This window comes from Hibiscus syriacus, unplaced genomic scaffold (genome assembly GCF_006381635.1).
Source record: "Hibiscus syriacus cultivar Baekdansim isolate YM2019G1 unplaced genomic scaffold, ASM638163v2 tig00110017_pilon, whole genome shotgun sequence".
In the NCBI taxonomy this organism is placed as follows: domain Eukaryota; kingdom Viridiplantae; phylum Streptophyta; class Magnoliopsida; order Malvales; family Malvaceae; genus Hibiscus; species Hibiscus syriacus.
The window spans coordinates 1,249,169-1,273,898 of record NW_024062565.1 but is presented as its reverse complement, the minus strand read 5'-3'; the positions used below and the strand labels follow the sequence as shown (position 1 = coordinate 1,273,898).

The 24,730-nt window shown below is 30.7% G+C and overlaps 2 protein-coding genes and 1 pseudogene across 2 annotated transcripts; 1 reads left to right on the top strand and 2 right to left on the bottom strand.

Annotated features, from left to right (window-relative positions):
• The first annotated feature begins 6,223 nt into the window (after positions 1–6,223).
• On the top strand, positions 6,224–7,240 carry LOC120212919 (annotated as a pseudogene).
• Positions 7,241–9,602: 2,362 nt separating this feature from the next.
• LOC120212921 (structural maintenance of chromosomes protein 4-like) lies at positions 9,603–18,456 on the bottom strand. Its single transcript, XM_039211106.1, is given in 30 exon segments — positions 9,603–9,818; positions 9,920–9,992; positions 10,068–10,155; positions 10,407–10,541; positions 10,624–10,684; positions 10,766–10,873; positions 10,963–11,118; positions 11,184–11,305; positions 11,419–11,508; positions 11,610–11,819; positions 11,903–11,986; positions 12,120–12,296; positions 12,377–12,685; positions 12,933–13,091; positions 13,491–13,624; positions 13,943–14,120; positions 14,232–14,384; positions 15,023–15,153; positions 15,332–15,455; positions 15,458–15,478; positions 15,550–15,678; positions 15,837–15,912; positions 15,995–16,152; positions 16,240–16,301; positions 16,304–16,317; positions 16,603–16,733; positions 16,817–16,993; positions 17,233–17,334; positions 17,496–17,585; positions 18,248–18,456. Coding segments are annotated over 30 exon segments (3,717 nt in total). The 5' UTR covers positions 18,392–18,456; the 3' UTR covers positions 9,603–9,697.
• A 3,969-nt stretch (positions 18,457–22,425) lies between these two features.
• LOC120212920 (gibberellin-regulated protein 4-like) lies at positions 22,426–23,613 on the bottom strand. Its single transcript, XM_039211105.1, has 4 exons — positions 23,480–23,613; positions 23,298–23,339; positions 23,158–23,191; positions 22,426–22,612 (listed from the first exon to the last, which is right to left on the bottom strand). Exons 1-4 carry the CDS (start codon positions 23,540–23,542, stop codon positions 22,431–22,433), a joined length of 321 nt encoding a protein of 106 aa, XP_039067036.1. The 5' UTR covers positions 23,543–23,613; the 3' UTR covers positions 22,426–22,430.
• Between the last annotated feature and the right edge of the window lie 1,117 nt (positions 23,614–24,730).

Below are 24,730 nucleotides of genomic sequence, written 5' to 3'. Positions count from 1 at the left end.
AATGACCTAAATTCAAATTTTTTTTAAACATTTATTTCTTTAATTTTTCCACCTGAATTATTTACCGAACAAAGCCCTATGTGCTTAGGGGTGTTCAAAGTTCGGTTAAAACGATTTAATCGATTAAACCGAAGTTTTTTAGGTTTTTTGGCAGATTATTTTAGATTCGGTTAACAATTAATGATTTTTAAACTTCGATTATTAGTTAGTTTGGTTAAAATCGGTCGACTAACCAAATTAACTAAAATTATTAAAAATTATATATATATATATATATTATTTATTATTAGATCGTTTAAACTTTGATTTTAACCGGATTAACAAAAATATAAAATATTTTATATATAATATATTATTTATATTTTAGTTCATTCAGTTAATCGATCAATTAACCAAAATTAATTCAAAAAATTAATTCGATCAATTAAGAGGAAAAATTTGATTAATAAAATTTTAAAATTTAGATCGACAATTAATCGAACCGAGTGATTGAACACATTGTACGTGCTTACGTTTGATTGATTTGGACGTAAAGAGGAAGGGAAATTGGTGAATTTCTTGGTCAATTGCTCTTTCAATGGTTGGTAAATGCACACAATTCATTCATTCTCGTGTTGAATAAAATAAATTGAGTCAAAATCTCTAATATGAGTAATTTTATTTTTTTTTTATATATTTTTTCCGAGCGAATTCTAAAATTTTAAGTACAAAAATATTAATATAAATATTTAAAATATATGATAATTTAAAATTTATAGGATATGCGATATCTCTCGACCATCCTACTCGTTATCCTTAGTTTTATCTAAGTATAATTCGAAAATTTGTGTTATTTGATTTGATTTATTTAACATGAATATAGGATTATAATACTGGACAGTAAGTTATACAATTACATAAAATAACGGATTTTTTTACGAAATTAAAGTAGCATATGTTTAAGTGGAAAAAAAGACTAATTATGCTTTTATGAAATTATAAATGTAAATTAAATGTCCATTGCCCGAGCATGGCTTGACTATGGACCGTTTATTTGGGGGCTTGATTCTTGACCTTTACATTAATAAACAATATTATAAAAAATAGGTAAAAAGGCATTAGAGGTTCATGTACTTTTAAGAAAAAAATCAATGTGGTATTCATATTATTTTTTCCTTTAATGTGACCCTCCAACTCAGAAAATAAGTTCAATGTGTCCTTTAACCGTTTTTCATTGTTGACCATTATGGTGTTGACGTGGTAGTCTATAATGGTTAATGACGTGGCAGAAAACATGACATATAGGCTAAATTGATAGCTCAAACAGCAGATAGATTGTTATGTCAACACCGTGAACTGTCAAGTCAACACCGCAACGGCAAATGACGAAAAACATTGGTCAAATGGCCACATTGAGAGAGAAATAATATGAGGGCGTACAGGGATCTCTGAGTTTTTTTTTCCTATACTAATGTATCTTTATAATTAAATTATAACTATATATTTAAATTATCGGACCGGTAATTTTTGTCCAAGTCCGGCCCTAGAGAATTTAGTTCTAAATTGATATCACATAAGGGTAAATTACGTTGTTTAGTATCTAAACTATTAATTTTGGTATTTTAGTATCTAAACTTTTATTTTTTTCAAAATCATACTAACGTTTAGTTTTGTTTCATTTTAATATCTCGCCGTTAAAAGTTTAATGACACTGCATTTTATATGGGTAAATTACATCATTTATCACTCAACTATCTTCTCACCTATTTTGATACTAAAGTTTAAACATTTTCACTTTAAGTACTCAACTTTCATATTGCTCCTATTTTAATCACTTAATTTATTTTATTAATAACTTTTGTTACATGTCATTTTTATTATTATTTTATTAATATATAATTAAAAATAAAGAAAATGAAATTTGAAAGTTAGAGTGAATAGATTAGGAGTATTTGAAAGTTAAGTAATGAAATTAAAAAAATTAAACTCTAGTGAACAAAATAAGAGTAAAAAGATAGTTATACCCAAAAATGTGCCACGTGAAATCATCCGTTAAGTTTTTAATGGCGAGATACTAAAACGAACCAAACTGATGTAGTTTGTACTAAATTTAGTTTACCCAAATTCTAAACCACAAAAAAGAAAAAGGCTAAGGATGAAAACTTATTCTTATATTATTCTTTTAAGATTATTAATTTTGGAATGATAATTATAAAATGTACATAAACTATGCAAATTTGATTTGCTTATTTCCTTCTATCTTTTATCTAGAGGTGGCAAACGGATCATTCGGATCGAGTTCAATAGGATCATTTCGATTCAAGTCATTTCGGTTTAGACTTAATTCGGGTAATTTGCCAAGTCTACTTCTATCATGTTGATAATTAAGGAATTACAATTATTTCCACATGTTTTGGTTGACTAGTAATATTGACACGTATATTAGGGTTTTTAAAAATACTTTTAATTGTGTCTAAAATGTCTTTCAAGGATTGATTTGAAAAGGGAAAAAACGTGTTGCCATATCACTATGCAATCATGAAAATAATGAGGATGGACGCAGAATTTATATTACGGGGTGAACTTGAATTTTTATAATTTTAGAGGGACAACTTAGACTTATAAAATTTCAGGAGGTGAAAACTGATTTTCAATAGAAAATACATAGAAAAAATTATTAAATATAATATAATTTTAAATTTTTAGGGGTCGAATGCTATCACCCACCCCCTCGATTCATCCCTGAAAATAACCCACAATGATAATTTTTAAAATTTAGGCTTTAAAGTTTATGATTCGAATTTTGTTTGATTCGATTTAAAATTTTCACATATAATTTACTTGGTGAAAAATAAACCAAGAGAAATATAAGGATATACTCTTGTAATTTATTATTGATTCTATGGTGGAATTTTTTCATATGCTCGTGTTTTTTTTTTTTAAAGATTTTTTTGGTTTATATCATAAATAAGTACTTAAAATATACTTTCTTTTACATTTAAGTACCTAAAGTATTTTCGGTCAAAATAAATATATAAAGTTATATTTATAATCAAAACATGTACCTAAAGTATTTTATGTCAAAATAGGTACCTAGACTATTCAAGCTTTTCATCTAAATTCTAAAAAAGTTGACATGTGATGTTAATTAAGGAATATTTTAGGTACTTGATGGAAAAAATTGAATACTTTAGGTATCTATTTTGACAAAAAAAAACTTTAGGCACCTATTTCAACTAAAAATATAACTTTAGGTACTTATTTTGACCAAAAAAACTTCAAGTACTTAAATGAAAATGATGATATACTCTAGGTACATATTTGTTATATAAGCCATTTTTAATTGCATCATATGTCCCCAAATTATGACCCTCATTCTAAATTAGTCCTTAAACTTTAAACATTCCAATTTCAGCCTCAAACTATGACTCTAATTCTAAATTAGTACTTAAACTTTTGAATATTTTAATTTCATCCCCAAACTATGAATCTCATTCTAGATTAGTCCCTAAACTTTTAGATCTTCCAATTTCATCTTCATCCAAATATGTAATCCATTTCAACCTTAGTTTAACCTAAATTTTATTTTTTAAACCATACAATAATATAACTTGGCCTGGTGATTTTTTTAACAAGAGATACGATTAACACAAACATATAATTTAGGATAAAATTAAAATATTCAAAAATTTGGTGACCAATTTAGAATGAAGATCATGGTTGTGGATGAAAATGAAATGTTCAAAAGTTTGAGGACTAATTTAGAATGATAGTTATAGTTTAAGGATGAAATTGAAATATTTAAAAGGTTAGGGCCAATTTAAAAGGAGTGTTTTTGAGTTGCATTAGTAATTAGGCCAAGTTTGAGTAAGGAAAATAAAAATATTTGGTTACAATTCGACCCATCCTACCTATGGAAGTATTCGTTAAATGCATCTTAATGAAATGATTTTGACAAAAAAAAAAGATCTCAATGATGTTTTGGTCAAAATTTGAACTTTTATGTTTCTTGTTTCTTTTGTGAAAATAGGGGTAAATTATTCATTTAGTACTTAAACTATTAGTTTTGATCCGTTTTAGTACCTAAACTTTCAATTTTTTTCAAATTATACCTAATATTTAGTTTTTGCTTCATTTTAGTGCCCCCACCGTTAAGCTTTTAGTACCTAAACTATCAATTTTGATCCATTTTAGTACCTAAACTCTTAATTTTTTTTCAAAACTTAACATCAAATTCTGAACATGATACTAAAATGAAACGAAAACTAAACTTTAGGTATGGTTTTAAAAAAAATTGAAAGTTTAGGTACTAAAATAGACCAAAACTAATAATTTAGAAACTAAATGTGTAATTTACCCGAAGAAACGTTTGTAAGAATTATCTCATGCAACAATGATATTATCAGAAAATGTCAAATATGTATAAAAATGGCGATAGTGTTATTTTCATTTATTTGATTATATTAATAATATAAAACTATTGTAACATTTAGATAGTGCCTTCATTTTCGGAGTTGATGATCATAATAAATGTGAATTAAAAGTTTAGTGATTGTGTCAAAACGGTCTATTATAAAGTGTTCTACAAATTTTAAAAGTTTAATACTTAAGATAAATACTCCGAAAGTTCAGGATGTAGTGTACACCTAATAGTGGCGGAACATCATGGGTTCAAGGGAGCTTTGGCCCCGTCAATTTTTTAAGTATCAATTAATATTAAAAATATGTATTTATTTAAAAATAAATGAAGAAATTTTTAATATGTCTCTGAATTAAAAAAACATATTTATGAAAAAAAAAAAAATATTAATCCTACTATAATAAATTCACAATTCCAGTACTTAATTATAAATAAATAAATAAAATCAAATTTACTTTTTTTAAAAAAGTCGGACTGTTTAAAACTTGTATAGGCAAATTTTAACCAGAGAAGGAAAGAAATGAAATCTAAAAAGATACGGTTATCGTAAAAAATGGAAAATTACACAAATGATCTCCGATAATAGGGTGTTACTTTGTCGAGCATCTCGACTATTAAAAATTATAAAATAGTCATTTAATTATAGAATGTTATTTTGTTGAAGTCTCATATTATTAAAAGTTACAAAACAGTCACCCGATAATTCATATGTTCCAAACCCGTCATTTTCCGATAAAAATTTGATGATCATCTGAGCTGGACGTTAATATACTAACTGGGATAAGATAAAATCATATTTTCATGATGTTTATTGATACATTTGTTACTTTCAAACACTAACTTGACGATATAATGTTTCAAGTATTAGCTTGATGGAATAATATAAACGAAGAGTTAATCTATAAAATACAATTCAAATGATTCTAGGATTAGATTTTATCGTATCCTAATCATCAAATTAATATCCAATTTAGATCGCTGCTAATTTTTTAACGTAAAATGACGAGCTTGAAATATATGAATAGTTGAGTGATCATTTTATAACTTCTAATAAACGGGAGATTCAACAAAGTAATGTCTTATAGTTAAGGGATTATTTTATAACTTTTAACAGTTGAAAGAATTAACAAAGCAATATAATATAGTCGATGAATCATTTGTTTTTACTCAAAAAAATTAGTAGTGAAATTTTCGTCACTAAAGAAGTAGGGGTACACTATGCATTTAATACCTAAACTATTAACTGTTTTAGTGCATAAACTTGTAATTTTTTTAAAATCATACCTAACGTTTAGTTTTTTCATTTTAGTACTTCACCATTAAAAACTTAACGTATTTAGTACATATACTATCAGTTTTAGTTCGTTTTAATACCTAAACTTTTAATTTTTTTCAAAACTTAACATTAAATTTTGAACGGTACTAAAATGAAATAAAATCTAAAGTTTTTAATGGTGGGTACTAAAATGAAACAAAAAACAAAACTTTATGTGTGATTTTAAAAAAATTGAAAGTTTAGATACTAAAATGTATCAAAAGTGATAGTCTGGGTACTAAATACATAGTTTATCCAAGAATTAACAATGTATAAGGTTAAAAAAGACTATTCCTCTCTGTCTCTCTCTCTCTCTCTCTCTCTCCTGATATAAATTATTGCAATCGCAAAGCTTCTTCTGCTTCCTCATTCAATCTCAAACACAATTTGGGATTGAAAATTTCGATTCCTCGGGCGTTTTCTGAAGGAATTTACTCATTTGGATACTAAGAAACACTTGATCTTGAGGAAAATTTGTTGCCTTTTGAGGTTTTATGAGGTGGGTTTGATCTGGATTTACAGTTTGGATTGAAGGAAAATTGACAGATATTCATTTTCATTCGTTGGGTTTCTTTTGTTCTTTTCGATTTTTTGGATTTAAAATTCTGGGTTTGATTTGAAATGGTCAATTTCCATATCTCAATCTCAGTCTGCAACTCCGTTGACCAGGCTTCCTCAGCTACAATCATGGCGAATTCTTTTGATCCAGATGATTTTCCAATGAACCCCAAATCATCATCATCGAGGAACAGTTTTCCCAAGAAACAAAAGGCATCCAATTCATCAAGTTGTTTAGAAATTCTGTTTTGTGAAGGATCAAGATCTGCCGCCATTGATGTGTTCATCTTAATTGCTGTGATTGCTGCTTGTGGATTCTTGTTGTTCCCAACTTTAAGGTGTGTATCTTTGAAAATGATCGAATTCATCGAACCCGTCTTTTATATGTTTAAAGAGGAAATCATGAGAACTCCATTGATATATGCATCCATAGGATTAGGCTTTTGTTGTGCTGCATAGCTACTTGTATTTTGCTTCTGTGTACAACTAGGAAATGCAGGAACCCTTATTGTAAAGGTCTTAGGAAGGCGGGCCGAATTCGACATCCAATTAGAAACGGAGGAGTGTATTAAGAACTCCAACACTTTGGTTAAAGACGGTGCTAAAAGAGGACTTTTCGAGTTGCCGCCGGATCATCACAGGGAATTGGAAGCCGAGTTAAAGAAGATGGCACCGATTAACGGGAGAGCGGTGCTCGTTTTTCAAGCTCGGTCCGGATGTCCTGTCGGCAGATTGGAGGTTCCGGGGCCAAAGAAGCAAAGAAAGAACAAGAAGTAGGATCTTGGGATATGATAGAGAGATGAATTAAAGCAATAGAGAAAAGTAGTCATAATGCGGAGAGGAGCGCTTTCTGTGGTTAGTTTATCCGAAAACTATGTTGTCTTTAAATAAGCTCTAACGGTAATAATTTGTAAGGATTACATACAGTCGATAGTGGAGAATATAAGAATATTTTCTCTCATTTGTTTGATCACTCTTTCTTTATGATAATTTACATCTTAAAGCTTTTGTGATCGTTGAAATTCGAAGCTCTTTCGATATTAAATTAATGTGTTATGTTGAACTATTCGACATTGATGATTGCTTTCTTTGATATGTTGCTTGTTAATTCTTCAAGCTTTGTCACTTATCTTTGATGTTATAATATTTTGTCACTGCCAAGGCACATATAGTTTTAGACACGCTGGACTCGTTTGACCGATATGGCATAGAAACCATAAATTTGCATACATTTTTTAGCTTCGTAGTCATATTTCACTGCCAAGTTGGTCTTGTGAAGTTTACTTGTTCGACAGTTAGGGACGTCGTAGAAGGTCTCTTGTTTGTAAAGGAATATTTGATTAGCCACTTTATGGGACGAACTCTATAGCCATGTATAAATGTCTATTGTTGTATTGCTTATATTTTCCTTTCTCGGTTCTATTACACTAAAAGTGCCTAGTTGGGTTGGAATGTATTAAATCGAGAAAGCGGCATACGTAAATGTCGGTTACTATCTATGTTGCTTCGATTCTTTATTTAGCTTGAACTGTATCCTACACATACTCAGGCATAGGTATTGAGTATAACCTCTCGAAAACCCTTTAAATACATGAAAAAACTTAGGAAAGAAAACGTACCGATGCTCGGATACATTACAAATTCTTTGGTTTAAACATAGTTTTCTATGTTCTAAAAGCTTTTGAAGGGTACAACAATGGTTTTGTAGGCTAAATCCTTGAATCTTCAAAGCAAGGTTGTGTATTTAGACACAAGTATGCCCTTTTTTTTTCTTCCTTTACATCAAGAAAATGAGAGGGGAAACTACGGAAATGAAGAGAATAATCTGTTCTTCAAATGGGTCCAAAAAGTGGGAAATCATTGATGATTGTCTAATTCCCCCCCCCCCAAACCAATTTTTCCGAGGCTGAAATTTGCTGAGAATTAAGGAACAGAAATTACAGATGAAAGGTTAATGAAATTTTCAGTTACAACTTTAATAATTCAGTTGAATTGGCTCAACTGAATAAATATTTATGAAATTTTAATATAGTCCTACAAATTTTAGTTTATACAATGTATTAAAAATTTAAAAATTTATATTCAAATAAATAGGATTAAATAAATTTTAATTTACACAATTTATTAAAATTTTATTCTAAGGTTTGGTGGTGGAAATTTTAAAAATATTTTTAATTTAAATTTTAAAAAACTAAAATATTATATTTATATTTAAGGTTGTTTTCTCTATAAAAAAAATTGGGTTCAAACATGTGTTAAATGAACGTGTGTGTGAATTGTTAATAATTGAGATTATATTATAATCACATAAAATTATTTAAAAAATTAATAATTTATTAAATACTATAATAATAATGATATCGATCAAATTAATATTTGATCGGTAAATTTAATAAATTAATAATTTTTATCTAACAAATTCATTTAATCCAACCTTAAAAGGTGGTTGAGAGTTCTCCCTGTGAAAAAAAATATCAATGCTTTAGGACAAAAGCAATGGGGTCACCTTTCACCATAATTCCAAAGGTGGGTGAAGAAGAAGACAGGATCACCAGTGTCAATTTTAGTTATAATTAACTCTTTTGACATTATTTATTTATTAAAATATTTATGAATAGAAAAATAGATTTTAAATATTTTAAAATAAAACACGCCTTCAATACTCCGATTACCGATTTTGTTTAGTTTTAGTCGACTAATTATTTTTTGCTTCAAAATAATACCTAACGTTACGTTTTAGTTTTGATTATCCGTGGTTGCAAAGTAACAGAACTCTAAGATTCAGGTATGCATGATATTTGATTAATCTATTTTTTAATGTAAGTATTATTATTTTAGATAGAAATTCATTTATTTATAAAATTGATTGACTTTAACATATATAATACATTTTTTATAAAAATAAAATAATTAGAAATGAGCATATTAGAGTTTAAAATCGTTTTATATAAACTGGTTAACTCAATAAATTAATTCTTTCAAAAACATTCTTAAAAGACTTAATTATTCAGAAAAATAAAATCTAAAAATGAGTAATTCAGTGCTTGGTTAGGTAAAATAGCGTTAATGAATGGGGGAGAAATAAGTCTAAAGTGACTTTACTATCCTTTAACAAAATAAAAAATTTATATTATTAATTTTATAAATTTCAATTAATTATATTTAACAAAAAATGTAAAAATAAATTTTATAATTAATAAATAAACCTATTTATAATTAATCATTACTATATATAATTAATAAATGAACTTTAAAAAATCATTTATAGAGTATATTAAATTAATATTCTATCAAATATAAAATAAAATTCAATAACACTTACGTCAACAAGTTCATAGTTCATACATGATATATATATATAAATAGATGTAGTTTGGTTAATATTATGGAATAAACAGATTAGGAAAGGAATCAATCTCATTGAATCATGCAGCTTGCTCGCCCACCACAAAACTGTTGGGATCGATGGTGATGCTCTTAGTGCAATTATCGGTTTTGTAGATTCCGACAAGTCGATCGGCCAACTCGAACATGTTATTCCTGAGGCTGCATTTTGTCACAATATACGAAAACAAATCGAGTAAATGAATATGAGTCATAGATATTAAGATTCAAACTCGAAATTTACCGGAAGGAATGGAATTTACCTTATGATTATAAACTGTGCATCCTTTGTCCGATCCTTGACGTAATGTCCGACGATGGAAACATTCTTGAAGTCTGGAGATGCAATGAAAGTGTATGTAAAATGAACCTAAGAAATGAAAAGAATGGTATGATCTGTCGAAGATGTACCTAGTGCTGCATCGATTTCATCCATGACATAGAGTGGGGTTGGCTTGTAATGGTGAAGAGCGAAAACAAGAGCTAACGAGCTGAGAGTCTGGAATCAGTCACGAGAATAAACAATTTACGTCATATATATACTTATATCCGACACCAAAGTCATCTTAGACTTGTGTCTAGTATGTGAATAAAGGGATGTCGAACAATGCATCGGCATGCATTGTCACGACCCAGCCCATCAAGCTGTATCATGAATGTAAACCATAATTCTCGATTATGATACAGACCGATAAGTCGTGACATGCATGTTGATCATTCATAAACAGGCAGTCAAGACAGAGATGCAACCTTTTCACCGCCGGATAAGTTTGCAATGTTCTTCCAGCTCTTCTTTGGGGGTCTAACACTGAAAACAACACCTTCGGAGAATGGATCCAAAGAGTCCACTAGTTCAAGCTCTGCATCCCCTCCAAGTGTGATCATCTGTTCAGTGCAGTTAGTTAGAAGCAGATAAGGGTAATTGTACTAATAACGGTCTCAGTTTTCGGTAGGTGCGAAGACAAACCTGATACATTTCCTTTAACTTCAAAGATATTGCATTGAATCCTGCCATGAACTCGTCCAGCCTAGACATCATAATTATAAAAGTTTCAGCTGAAAACATAAAATTCACAAGAGGGAAAAATAACATCAGGGGATGTCCGTACCTTTTCTTTCTCCATTCATCATACTGCTTCTTTACATCGTCACGCTGTTGAGTAGCTGTGTTAAGATCCTCAACTCGCTCGTTATACAGTGATACCTTTTGTCGATATCTGTAATATCAAGTGCTTTAGTGCACATCCATGGAGGAAAATAGATCACTCTTTGGAAATATTAAGATTAACGGAACAAAAATCCATACTCTGAGATTGAATCGAGGTTGGGATTCATCTCCTTCAGTTGTGTCTCCAGTAAAGTCACCGTTTCAAGGGCCCTTTTCAGGTCACAGGCCTCGGTCAGGGTCTCACCAGCCAAAGTTGCTTGAAGCTTTTCAGTCTCTACAAGATCTTTCTGTATCCTGCAACAGACAAGATAAAATGTCATTTACAAAAGCGATTAATTTTAAACCATAGAAACACATACTGTTCCATATGCTTTTGTAGACTGGTTTCCAACTCATTGAGTTTTTTCTTGTAGCCCTTCCCCTTCATTTCTAACTCCTTATGCGTCTTTTTCATGTCTTGCAACTTGAAGTCAGCATCGACCTGAGAATTACAAATTGATATGGTTAAAACAAACATAAGGAGAAACAACCGAATTTGCTCGCCCTTAAGCATAAGCCTAAGCAATAAAAAAGAAGCCTTAAATTGCATATTACCTCTGATGCACGCAATTGATCAACATCTTTTTTCACTCTTTCGTATTCCGATTTTGACTTCTCCAGTACTTCTCCATGTTCATCAATTACCTATTAAAAGAAGAAACAAATCATGCATTGGTATGAGGCAAGGAACTGTTTTCTTCATTATCATAAGGAATAGGAAAAGGTAGAGGAAGAAAGTTTAAAACCTTCTGCACTTTCTTATAATTCTCTTGAACAGTAAATGCCTTCTGCTCTATTTCTTTAAACACGCCCTGCATCTTATCCTTCCCCTCAATGATTCGTTCTTTCTCCTTCTTTGACTCCTCAATCCCCTTTGTTAATTTCTTCACCATTTTCTCACCCGTCTCTATTTGAACCTTGTGACGGTTGATCTCTGTGCTATTCTTGTCAATATCCTAACAAAATTAGAAGCATGGATTATGTTAATAATGAATATTGCATAAAGGAAGTTATAAATTATGTGTCCTGCAGAACTTACAGATTGTATCTTTTCAACCTTAGCCTTCTGCGTTTTCAACCTTTCACCGCCAGCATGTTCTATTTTATTCTGCAGATCCAAAGCCTAAAAGTATAGGATAAAGTTAGTAAATAATGTGGCATCAATTAATATAAATAGGATGCGTGAGCTTGCACATTGCCATCCAAATTGACCCTAAAGTTTCTAGCTTCAAAGAAATTAGCAAACGTTCGCCCACCTTTTCCTTCAACTTTTTTGACCCTTGGATGAGTCTATCAATTTCTTTTTCTTCAGTAGAAATTATCTTCTTAAGCTCCTCCAGTCTATCAATTTCATCTTGCTTTGGCCGTGATGCAGCTTCCAGGGAATCAAGTTGCTTTTCGAGATATTTATATTCTGAATTGAAGCTGTCAACCTGTTTTTGAACATGAGAAAATATTGCTAGACTCCAATTAACAAATGATAAGCTATATAAAATTGACCGTGTTGAACTACCTCTTTTAGGCTTTTAGCTATCTCCATCTCCAACTCTGCGACTACTTTTTCTGAGGCTTGGTAGCGGCTTACTGCATCAGCAATTTTTTGCCTGATGGCTTTTAATGAATCAACCATATTAGCAAGCTCCTTCTCGGCAGCAATAACGGTTTCCCTAGACACACTGCTGGCTCGAATAGATGTCCCCATCTTACCACCACGCGGCTTGCTTCCTCCACCACTCATGGTACCGGATCTTTCAAAAAGAGCACCATCAAGGGTTACAACACGTTGAAATTCTCTGTTTCCACCATAAGCTATACGTGTTGCCTGAGTTGAAGAGAGAATGAATTAGTTGTTATCTGAAATAATGCCAAGCTTCCTAATATAACAACCATATCAAAAGGATTGCACTTTCCTATGAGCTCATATGTCTGCTGGCATTACCTAAAATCTCATATGCCACTATAAATATCATCTAAGTTCTGAAATTTTAGCGGATATTCAAACATTACCATGTCGTACATGAAATGAATTATTCATCAGTCTGCTTAATGACGGAGAAATGGTTATCTACCTGATCAAGATCTTTTGCAACAACTGTGTTTCCCAGGGATGCATAGAAAGCAAGTTTCATTCTTTCATCTTGAACTTTGATCAAATCATAGAGACGTGGAACTCCCTCGGGGGGTTTTACTTTCTCCTTGGACCTCTCTAAAAGTTCAACCTGCTTCTCCTGCACGAGTCAGGAAGAAATGGAAATCATGATTAAATTAAGAGCCAATATCCTAAACATGACAATTCCCAGTTAAAATGTTACATGTGACCACATTATGGCAACTGCACACCTATAATCCACTACATAACATATGAAATATTAAAATATTTCACTGGCTCACAGCACAAAGTTCATAAATTTTTATCCAAAAAGAATACTTTCACAGATTCCATGCCAAAGAAATCTAAATTATTGATAGTAATGTTCAACTGGCCAGTGTAAACTATAAGATGACAATTTTTTAGCCACCATTTAGATTCTAAGATCGGTAACAACAATCAGCCAGGTCAGTTCAGAGAGTCTATTCACTTAGGTATGAACATATTAAGTACATTTTTCTCAGAGGACAACTCATACCAGAATCATGAATGTCGCAATACCAAGTTGCTCCCTACGGAGTAGTTCAACACATGCTTGTGCTGCAGCGGTGGTTTCCACAACAATATAATCAAGTCCGGGACATGCAGTTGAGATGGCAACATCATACTTTGCTGCAAGATGACAAATAAGTAAATACCACAGAATAACTTCAATGTAAATATCGTAGGAAAATATGAAACAGTGATAAAATTAATGTATTAAACACCACACCATGCAACTAAATGACTAGAAAAGGAAGGTCTGCAACAAACAAATGTTTATACTTTATCATTGTATGGATTCAAATCAAAATAAAATATAATAGGAGCAAAAAAGAAGAAAACAATGAATGGATTCAAATCTAAATAAAATATCGTTGTATGGATTCAAATATAAAGAATAATACTACATGTACAAGCACATCCCGGCACTTTAACAAATAAAACCACAGAGTACCAGCTAATACTCCCTGAAGCTAGAAAACATAGCAAGAGCTAATAGAAGATAGTTTGAAAGAATGGAGGATCCCTGGCTCTTCTCAGAATCGAGCACCGACTTCAGTTCGGCAAACTTCTCTCTTGCTGCTTGTTCAAGAGGAACCAGCGCATCTTGTTCTTTGATGCATTCCTGCAGAACATTGTTTGTTCACAACATATTCCATGATGAAAAAAGAACTTGGAAAAGAAAATTAGCCTAAAGGAAAACCCTGTATCAACAGATTATCATGGAATCATGAACCTGTTCCAATTTGCGGGCTTTCAATGCTTCAAGCTTGTTTTTCTCCAGGTCAGTTTGCTTAGCCTTAATGGCAGCATTCATAGTTTCAGTTTTCCCCAATATGCTGTCCATCTCTTTTCGAGCGTCCTTTAAAGCTGTATGAGCAGCTTCATGCTGAAAGAGTCAACTTTCAAATTAAGCCATCTTTTGTATCTTCTCTAACAAAGATGCTCACAATAAACTCCCTAAGAATACAAATGCAGAAACAAATGCAAAATTAACTTTCTATGAATTGTTCAATTGCAAGTATGCAATTTCATTGATAGCTCAATCATGAGAAAACAAGGTGTCTCAAACTATCTTTTCTGGCTGAATATGTATCTCTGCAATAAATGCGATCAGACAAGTAGAGTCAAAGAAACTTTGAACAAAAGAATGTCATGATAGCAGCTTATAAATATTCATATGACTTCTACCAGTGATACAGTACAATTACATAACCCACAGGAAAAGGATAAGCGATAAAACTAAGCCACCTAACTTGTTGCTTTGGGTTTCATGTAATGTATGTTTGGCTCCTCATGAAAATTTCCAGAAACAACTGTGCTTAATGACACGGGCTTATTAAACTTATTTTTATGGAGGAAAAACAGTTTCAATATATAAAAGTTCAATGCAATTGACTCCTATTCGAACCTAACAAAGAGAAGGGAAAAGTGCAATAACTAAAATATTGACGGAAGAAAGATAAGCTAAAATCTCATAAATTTATCAATCTAGTTAGCAAGTGAATAGCAATATTATGGCCACACCTTTTGAGTTAGAAGGCTGCGTTCAGTGTGAGCAACTTCAAGTTTTCCCTTATGCACGATCATCTCTTTCTCCCAAGGTTCTAGTTCAGCACGAACCTTCGAAAGCTCGGAACGATATTTCTCAGTTTCAACTGCTCATCAAGCAATAAAAAAAAAGCTGTTAGCTAGATTGCAAACCACCACGAGCTCAAAAGAATTAAACCATTATTTCTAACTAAATAAGATTGATCCATTTTTAATAAGGAATGTCTACTTTATTCCCACAGCCTAATGAAATTTCTAAATAAGAGTCCAAGAAGATCATATTACCTTTAAAGTTCTCTTTCATTTCATCAAGGACTTTCTCCTCATCTAGCAAAAGCTTTTGAAGCTTTGGAATCTTCTCTTCAAGTTTTGGGATAAGATTTTTTGAGTTTTCGCAGTCCTTTGTCACACATCCTCAATTTTTAATGAATCCTGGAATGCAAGGCAAAGTGAGATGTACTCATGAAGCCAAGAACATAATTCAAGTCAGTTATTTCAAGTACCTTTTCAAGTTTATCCTCTAGCTTCTTCAGCTTCTGTTTCATATGCCTCAAATCTTCCCTGTATTTGACATCCTGCCTTTCAAACTCCTTGAATTCTTCCTTACAGGTTCTCAAATCATTTTCAAGTTCCTAATTATTTACAATAAAAGCCATTCGGTAATCATTTTGATAAGCCAACCCTTACTGATAAAGCTAACATAATCATCACATAGACAGCTGCCTAATAATCAAGTTAAAGTATTTCCATAAGCATATCACTGTGGAGCATACACCAATCAAATGCAAACCTCTTTTCTTGCAAGGTGAGTGTTATGCACAGACTCAAGCTCCTTCAACCACTTACTGTTTCCCTTAATCTCTTCCCTGAATTCGGATATCACAACTGTAAATCCCATTACATATTTAAGTATAGGCGTGAGAACTGAATGCATATCTTAAACATAACCTTTTATTCTTCAAAATTTCTTCTAAGTTGGACAAGTTCTCCTGTAGTTCATTCATTTTTGTTTTGGTATCTTCATGAGCCAATTTTGCAGCTTTCTCTTGCCATTTCAAGAGAGAAAACTCTTTCAACATGTAAGCTTCTGCCTCATTCTTAACATCCTATTGCAAAGAAAATATATCATTTTAAGGGCACATTTTATAGACTATATCAATCTAGAAAAGGGGGAAATATCATCATTAACAAACCTCCAAGCTATCTCTTTCTTTCTCTGATAATTTAACCATTTGCACAACACTTGATCGTTTTCATTGAGACGTTCTAACCTAGAAGCAAAAAGGAAAATAACATGAAATAGTGTAAGACATGTACAAGACTAGAAGGCAGTAGACTGCTAATAATCCATTCACTATGGTGGCCCGTCTTGATAGCTAGCAAGAATAAGGTGATCAAAGTTCAAATACAGGCTAGAGTCTTAAATACTCGTGAGAAACAGGAAGGACATTTTGTGAACTGATTTCTGTATGCATACAGGTTCCAAAAGCTGGAATAGGGTGGAGGAGATAGTAACAATATAAACCTCAACTAAGAGTTCAGAAAAAAATACTCACTCCTTAGATGATTCTTCAATCTTTTCAACATATTTGTTCGTTCCTATTATGTCCTCCAAATATTCGAGGAAACCTTCATCATGAGGCCCTTGTGCTTTTGGCTTCATGAGTGAAATTTGCTCAACCTCACCCTGATAATAACCAGTAAAATATGAAGAGAATTAGAAAAAGATCTTGAAATTTCTAAATACACAACCTTTCAACTATATTGTACCTGAAGAATAAGAAACCGGTTATTGTCAAGATCAACTCCTTTCCCTTTCAATTTCTTTGTAACTTCAGTAAAGTTACTAGTACATTTATTGATGTAATATTTGGAGGAGTTATCCCGAAATGCAACCCGAGTAATAACAAATTCACTTCCTGGAACAGCTTCATAAGTCCCATCATCCTGCAGTCAATAGAGAAATCGTTCCAGAGTATCACCACCTCAAAAGTCTTAAAGTTCCATGTTATTCGGACATAAAACAGTGAATTCAATGAGCAAAGACTCAAGTCTTTTGACATATATGAGTAGATAAAATAATTTGCTGCATTTAACTTCTCAAAACCTCTGCTTATACCCATTTAGGCACTAAGTTAAAAAGCTATCCCCAAACTCCAGAAAAAAACCAGATGCAAAAGACTCACCAAATCAATAATCTCCTGGAAATGAACAGAAACACCAGCACTGTCAAGATTCTGATGATTAGTTGAATTGTGAATTAGTTCTGAAACTTTATTAAGCCGCATCTGCACAGTTAGATCAGCAAAATTGAACCCAAAAGAATTTAGAGAAAGGGAAATAATCAAAAGGTATTGCTAGATATATTATAAGAAGGGCCATTGTAACCATATAAGAGCAAAAAACAAGATAAATACCGAAATTATAGAACAGTAGCCATAAATGTTACCTGCTTTGCTCTCTTCCCAAATACAAAAAGCATGGCATCTATCACATTGCTCTTACCACTTCCATTTGGCCCAACCACAGCAGAAAAACTCTAAATTTCATTGGGGAAAACATAAAAAGGATTTAAAACTTTATAGCAAAGAGTTTTTAATTTCCTAAAACGAAACCAACAATTTTTTTGGCTTATTAAACAGTTTCAGTGAAGAAACTTGACTGGAACTAAGATTTGAAATGCGAAATCAAATCATTTGAAGAAAAAAAAGACATAATTTGACTTAAATTTTTGAAGTTATAATAGCCTTTAGCAACTCTACACTCAATTTTCCATCGACTTTCTCGGGAACCAGAAGAATGAAACGCTAATAGTTCAGTCCGAGCAGTTATCATATCAATTTTATTTTATTTCTCATTTCATTTTTTCCTCCGCGATTAAGCAGAACTTAGACTACTAACAAAAAGATTAAAAGCTCACGCTCTACGTTGTATTATTTCAAGAAGAAGAAAAAACTAAAAGAGACTAAAAAAATTTCAAAATTTTTAACATCAATCTCCTGTTTTCCTTCTCGATTCCCAGTACTTTCTCAGTAATCAAAGAAAAAGAGTTAAAACCGCAAGAGAAATGAGAAATAAAACTGCAATTCGAGTTAACATTGTGCATATTTTCAATTTCCCTAACGCCATTACCGGCACTTCCCCAGAAACCAAACAAAAACTATTAAAAAGTGAACAATAAAAAAAATTAAAGACTCTAACCTTGTGAAAAGGACCAACGCGCTGTTCGCCGGCGTAAGACTTGAAGTTCCTCATCACCATCTCGTTGATTACTAATCTCGGGCCTCGAGATCCCACTCGGGCCTGTTCTGGTTCGCGAGTCGCGAACTGATCCGACGCTTTCATCCCCTACAGTGAGATGAAGGGCTGCTGAGCCAAATCGCTAGAGCTGAATGGGTTTGAAAAAACGAGGGAGGATTTGAGTGAACCCTGGATAAAAAAACTAAACTGATAAAACGAAGAGGAAAGAGTTGAAAAGTATTTGAGCGAAATTTCAAGAGGGATGTTTCGGCGGGAATTTGAAATGAAAAAGGAATATAAATGGGCCTAACGCCATTTGACCCACTTAGATCGCAAAGTCTTTTTATCTGTAAGCCTTTACGATAAAGCATACAAATGGTTTATTAAGTCTCTTGACATGATCCCTTAATTATAGATAGTTACTTTTTTAGTCTCATACTATTAAAAGTTATAAAATGGTCACTTGACTATTCATTATGTTCTAAACTCGTCATTTTCTATTAAAGTTTTGACGGCATTCTGAGTTGTACGTTAACCTACTACTGAGAGACGAGTGCCCAAAATAAATTTAAAAATAAACGTTAAGTATGATTTTTTTTTTAAAAAAATCGACAATCAAAATAAAACAAAGTAATAATTAGATACGTTAATATTATTATGAGTTTTTTTAATTACTTTTTATTTAACCAATAAAATAGTAATATGTGTCATCACCGTATAGGAATAAAATTTATATGGATATTAAAATTTAAACTCTAACCTCTAAAAGAATCAAGCATCTAAACGTTGAATTAAGTATGATAAATATATTAAGGTTTAATACAAAAATAAGTATTTAAACTATACTTAAATTATTTTTTTATGTTTAAAGAATTTTTTGTTAAAAATAGGTGTTTAATTTTTTATTTTTTTCCGTTATTTTTAGGTGTCTGCTGTTAAAAAATTTGTTAAGTAACATGTGTTACATTCAGATTTTTTAAAATAATATTTATTTAAAAAATATAAAATGTGACACGTATCACTTAATAATTTTTTGTAATAATAAACACCTAAAAATATAACAGAAAAAATATTAAACACCTATTTTGAATTATAATTCTTTAAACACTAAAAATTAAAATTAATCACAAATATTTATAATATATAGTTTAAATTAATCATTTACAACAACAACAACAACAAAACCCAATTCTCATATACAATGTGGTAAGGGGAGGTAGGGTAGTAGGCTGCCCCCAACGCCAGGTTGAGAGTAGCTTCCGTGGAAGACCTCCGGCAGTCAGAAAAATTAAAAATATAGATAAAATGCAATGCATGTATAAAAATACTAAATATAGTTGAACAGTATTCATATGCAGACATTAATATCATTAATATCATATGCGCGTTTTTACTTGGACAGTAATCCCTGCAAATAAATCCATACGAAAAAATCTCCATCAATGATATGCAGTTTAAATTAATCATTTGAATGAGCAAAATATCATCTTTATTAAATAAAAAGATATTACATTTACTAGATAAAAAATTAATATTTAAATCTACACAATAAAATAGTATAACATTAACGTTCTTAATTACTTAATCAATTAATAAAAATTTGTAAAAATATCATTTATTATATAATAAAATGTGTTTTTTTTTTCAAATTCTAATTGGTCTTAAATTCAGAGCTGTGAACTGACCCATCAATGATCAATCCATTGGACCCATCATTGGAGTCGGTTTGCCTGTGTTTACATGTTATTCTCTTTTTTTTTCTTCATTTTTTCATTTTCAAGATCTAATTCGCATATGTGGTTAAGAGAACAATTATTATTATTAGAGATTACGGGTTCGAGTTCTTATACTTATGAGGATGATTAAACGGTTCTTGTCAAATGGTTACATAAAACATATACTACTTTATAACACTTTATCAGTCAAAAAATAAAACTATAATTCGCAGCGAAATTATAGTTTTAGGGCAAACTATACATTTGGTATCTTAACTATCATTTTGGTTCCGTTTTAGGTCATCGAGGTTTTTTATTTTAAAATCATACATAACATTATGTTTTGTATTATTCTTATCACTTGTAGTTAAAAATAATAATGATGTTAGCGTGTCAATATAAAGTAATGTCACATCATCATTAAAATTATTTTTTTAAATATCACATCAATAATTTTGTTAATTATTATCGACATGTGACTAAAATGAAATAAAAATGTAACATTATATGTTATTTTAAAAATAATAGTTGGATGACTATAACAAAGTAAAAGTGATAGTTAATATACTAAATTTGTAGTTTACCCAAAACATTATAATACGATACAAATTCTTCATAATTGTATATCTGATTTATTGACTAACTAATATAAATCGAGTACTGCAGAAGCGAAGGCGACCTTCCTAATTTAATTTGCTCTATTCACAAACGATAAAGTTTAAACCCTGACCTTACATTATAATTTTTGAACCCATGTGTAGAAGGTTCAATGAGCCCCTTTTATGTTAATAAATTTTCAATTTTTTCACTAAAAATTGATTAGAACCCTATTTCAAATTTACTTCAAAAAGAAAGATAAAAGATGCAAGATTTGCAATCAATGACTAGGGGAGATGGGATTTTTTTTTAGTGAAGTATACAAATGGTCCCCTAATTATAGAATATTATTTTACTAAATCAGTCAATTATTTATTGTTATAAAATATTCCTTCGACTATAGAGTATTTATTTATTGAGTCTCTCAACTATTAAAAGTTACAAAATGATCATTTGGCTATTCATTATGTTAAAAATTCGTCATTTCCCTTAAAAAGTGGATGATATACTGAGTTGAACGTTAACCTGTTAATTATTATATGATAAAATTTGATTCTAGAATCTCAAACAACTATCATATCAAAATCATAATGTTTACGTCAAACTTAAACCATCGTCAATTTTTAACGAAAAAGATTTGTAATATAATGAATAGTAAGACGACAATTTTATAACTTTTAATAGTGGAGAGACTTAACAAAACAACATTCTATAGTCTAAATGAATCTATTTATTGACTAACTAATATAAATCGAGTACTGCAGAAGCGAATGCGACCCTCCTAATTTAATTTGCTCTATTCACAAACGATAGAGTTTAAACCCCTGACCTTACATTATAATTTTTGAACCCATGTGTAGAAGGTTCAATGAGCCCCTTTTATGTTAATAAATTTTGAATTTTTTCACTAAAAATTGATTAGAACCCTATTTCAAATTTACTTCAAAAAGAAAGATAAAAGATGCAAGATTTGCAATCAATGACTAGTGGAGATGGGATATTTTTTTAGTGAAGTACACAAATGATCCCCTAACTATAAGATATTATTTTATTAAATCCCTCAATTATTTAATGTTATAAAATATTCCTTTGACTATAGAGTATTTATTTATTGAGTCTCTCAACTATTAAAAGTTACAAAATGATCATTTGACTATTCATTATGTTAAAAATTCGTCATTTCCCTTAAAAAGTGGATGATATAATGAGTAACGTTAACCTGTTAATTATTATATGATAAAATATGATTCTAGAATCTTAAACAACTATTATATCAAAATAATCATGTTAACGTCAAACTTAAACAATCGTCAATTTTTAACGAAAAAGATTTGTAATATAATGAATAGTAATATGATAATTTTATAACTTTTAATAGTAGAGAGACTTAACAAAACAACATTCTATAGTCTAAATGACAATTTTATAACTTTTAATATTCGATAGACTTAATAAAATAGTACCCTATAGTCAATGACGATTTATGTACTTTACCCTATTTTTTTAAAAATAAATATAAGAGTTCAATCTAAATTCTTCCATCAATAAATTATATATCAATTATACTAAAAAAAATAAGATTTGTGAATCTCGAAAATGGGACAATCTCTAGTTAAATAACACCAACTTCATTAATAAATAGAGCAAAGATTAGCCACTCTCATTTAATGGGGTGACAAATTGGTACATGTTTTTTAAAAATATTACATAAAAACACCAGCAACAACTAACATCAAATATAATAAAGTTAGCATCACGGTGCCACAATTCCATGCTTAAAATGATGAATTGATAGACTTTAAAACTAGGGTTCCCTCCAAGTGAATGAAAATTTAAGGGCATTTGGGGCCTCCTTCCTTGGTCTTCCAGTCGTTGTAGCAAGGGCAAACTTGCTTGTTCCCATAATACCCCGGAGGCACACACAGGCAAGTCCTGCAGCATTTCTGGCAGAAGAACATACATGGCTTGTGGTACTGGGTCTGGCTACACCTCCTTGTGCACTCGGAAGGGCATTCTGGTCATTTCATCACCCCGAATTAGAAGGGCTAAAAATTTTGCCTTTAAAAGTTGTATGCAGTGTAAACGAATTTTGAATAAAATGTTACCAGGACAATGTTTCTTCAAGCTAATTGTTTTAGGGTAAAATATACGTTTAGTACATAAAATATTAATTTTAATTCGTTTTAGTATCTAAACTTTTATTTTTTTCAAAATTATACCTAAAATTTGATTTTTGTTTTATTTCAGTACCCTCCGTTAAAATTTTAATTTTTGTTTCATTATAGTATCATTTCAAAATTTATCGTTAAATTTAAAAAAAAAATTGAAAGTTTATGTACTAAAACGGACTAAGACTAATAGTTCAGGTAATAAATGCGTTAAAATTTTAACTAAGGATACTAAAATGAAATAAAAAATAAAAAAATTTGTTACTAAAATTGACAAAAACTGATAATTTATGTATTAAATTTATAGTTTGCCCTTTTTTCCATGTTTTTAGATCTGATCTTCTAGATAAGAAAAAAAATAACAATGAAAGTTTGAAAGTGGTTTGCTTACGGTTAATCTTGAGACTTCCAGGGCCATATCGTTTCTGCAGATGGGGGGGGGATTTTCCCGGTAAACAAACAGATCAGAATGTGACCAAAAAAAGAAAACTACTGAAACCAAAATGAAATCTTCAAAGCTTCGGCATTTACCTGATCATAATGGTTACCTCCTCTTCCATGTGATGCCATTACCTACAATGAAAACAAACAAACAAAACCCCAAAGATTAGACTGGCGTAAACTGCAGGTTTTCATTTTGTCTGCAACTTAAAATCAAAAGAAATTTTCTTTCGATTTTTCGATGTAATGTGGGGAAAAGGTAAGGTACCCACCATTGTTTGAAGCATGGAGATGGCAATGAGAGCCAAGAAGAAAGCAACGAGAAGCTTAGCCATGGAGCTTTTTTGGGATATGAAACCAAACCCCTCTTGGAGTGGGAATACGAAGAGGAAAATGAAGAAAGGAAGGGGGGCTTGGATGAAGAAGATTGAAATGGTGAGGGGTATATATAGGAGAAAATTTAAGATTTAGCGATGGGAAATTTCCTTAATGTAATTCACTCGTACATGTTGAAGTTTGGATGACAATTTTTCACTAAGGGTTAAATTGAATTTATTGCTTTTTTATTGTATTATTACTCTAATATTATTAAAATCTGAACTAATAAAACAATCTCGGAATGAATCGAGTGCTTTTCACTTTAAACTCAAATTCAGTTTTTTTTTTAAATCTGACTCTACAAGATCGAGCAGATCAAAACCTGTCGAGTTCGAATCAAATGTCATCCCTATGTACATAAAAGCAAATTATTAAATAAAGACACACATATATGCACATGCAATTAATTCAATTATTTGATTTAAGTGGTTAATTTAACTCGATTATCAGTTTTAAATATATAAATTGAATATCAACAACTAGCTGATTTATAGGATGAGACACTAAATTCCTTAAGCAAAGTCAGGGATTCAAATCATGTCGTTTGTGAATGAAATAAATTGGGGATAGTCGCTCTCGCTTATGCGGTACTCAATATAAAATGATCGGTCAATAGATCAAATATTAATGTTTAATTCCATATATATATATATTAGAAATAACTGTGCGCCAAAGGGGAAAAGTGATTTTGAAAAAAAAGGACCAATTTGTTAAAAAAAATATGATTGACATAATTTCATGCAATTACGGGCCGGAATTTATGGGATCTATTTGACAAGCATGTCAAATAGACATGATTTACGGGAAAATCACATTTCAGAAAATAACATTATTTTAGAGAATGGTTTAATAAATATTAATTTCCTGTTATTATAAAATAGTTTTATAAACTTTAGGTAAAAATGGGTTAATATTGATATTTATATTAACTTATAATATATTTTAAAAATTAATTAATTATATAATTACAATAAGTTTAACTTTAATTCAATTGGCATCATGATTATTATAATATTTTTAATAGTATAATTGATTACAAGATAATATTTAGTGTAAAGTACACAAATGATACAAGGATAATGCTTTAGTTAGTTAGTCCTTAGACTATTTATAAAATGATCACTTGACTATAGAGAGTTATTTTG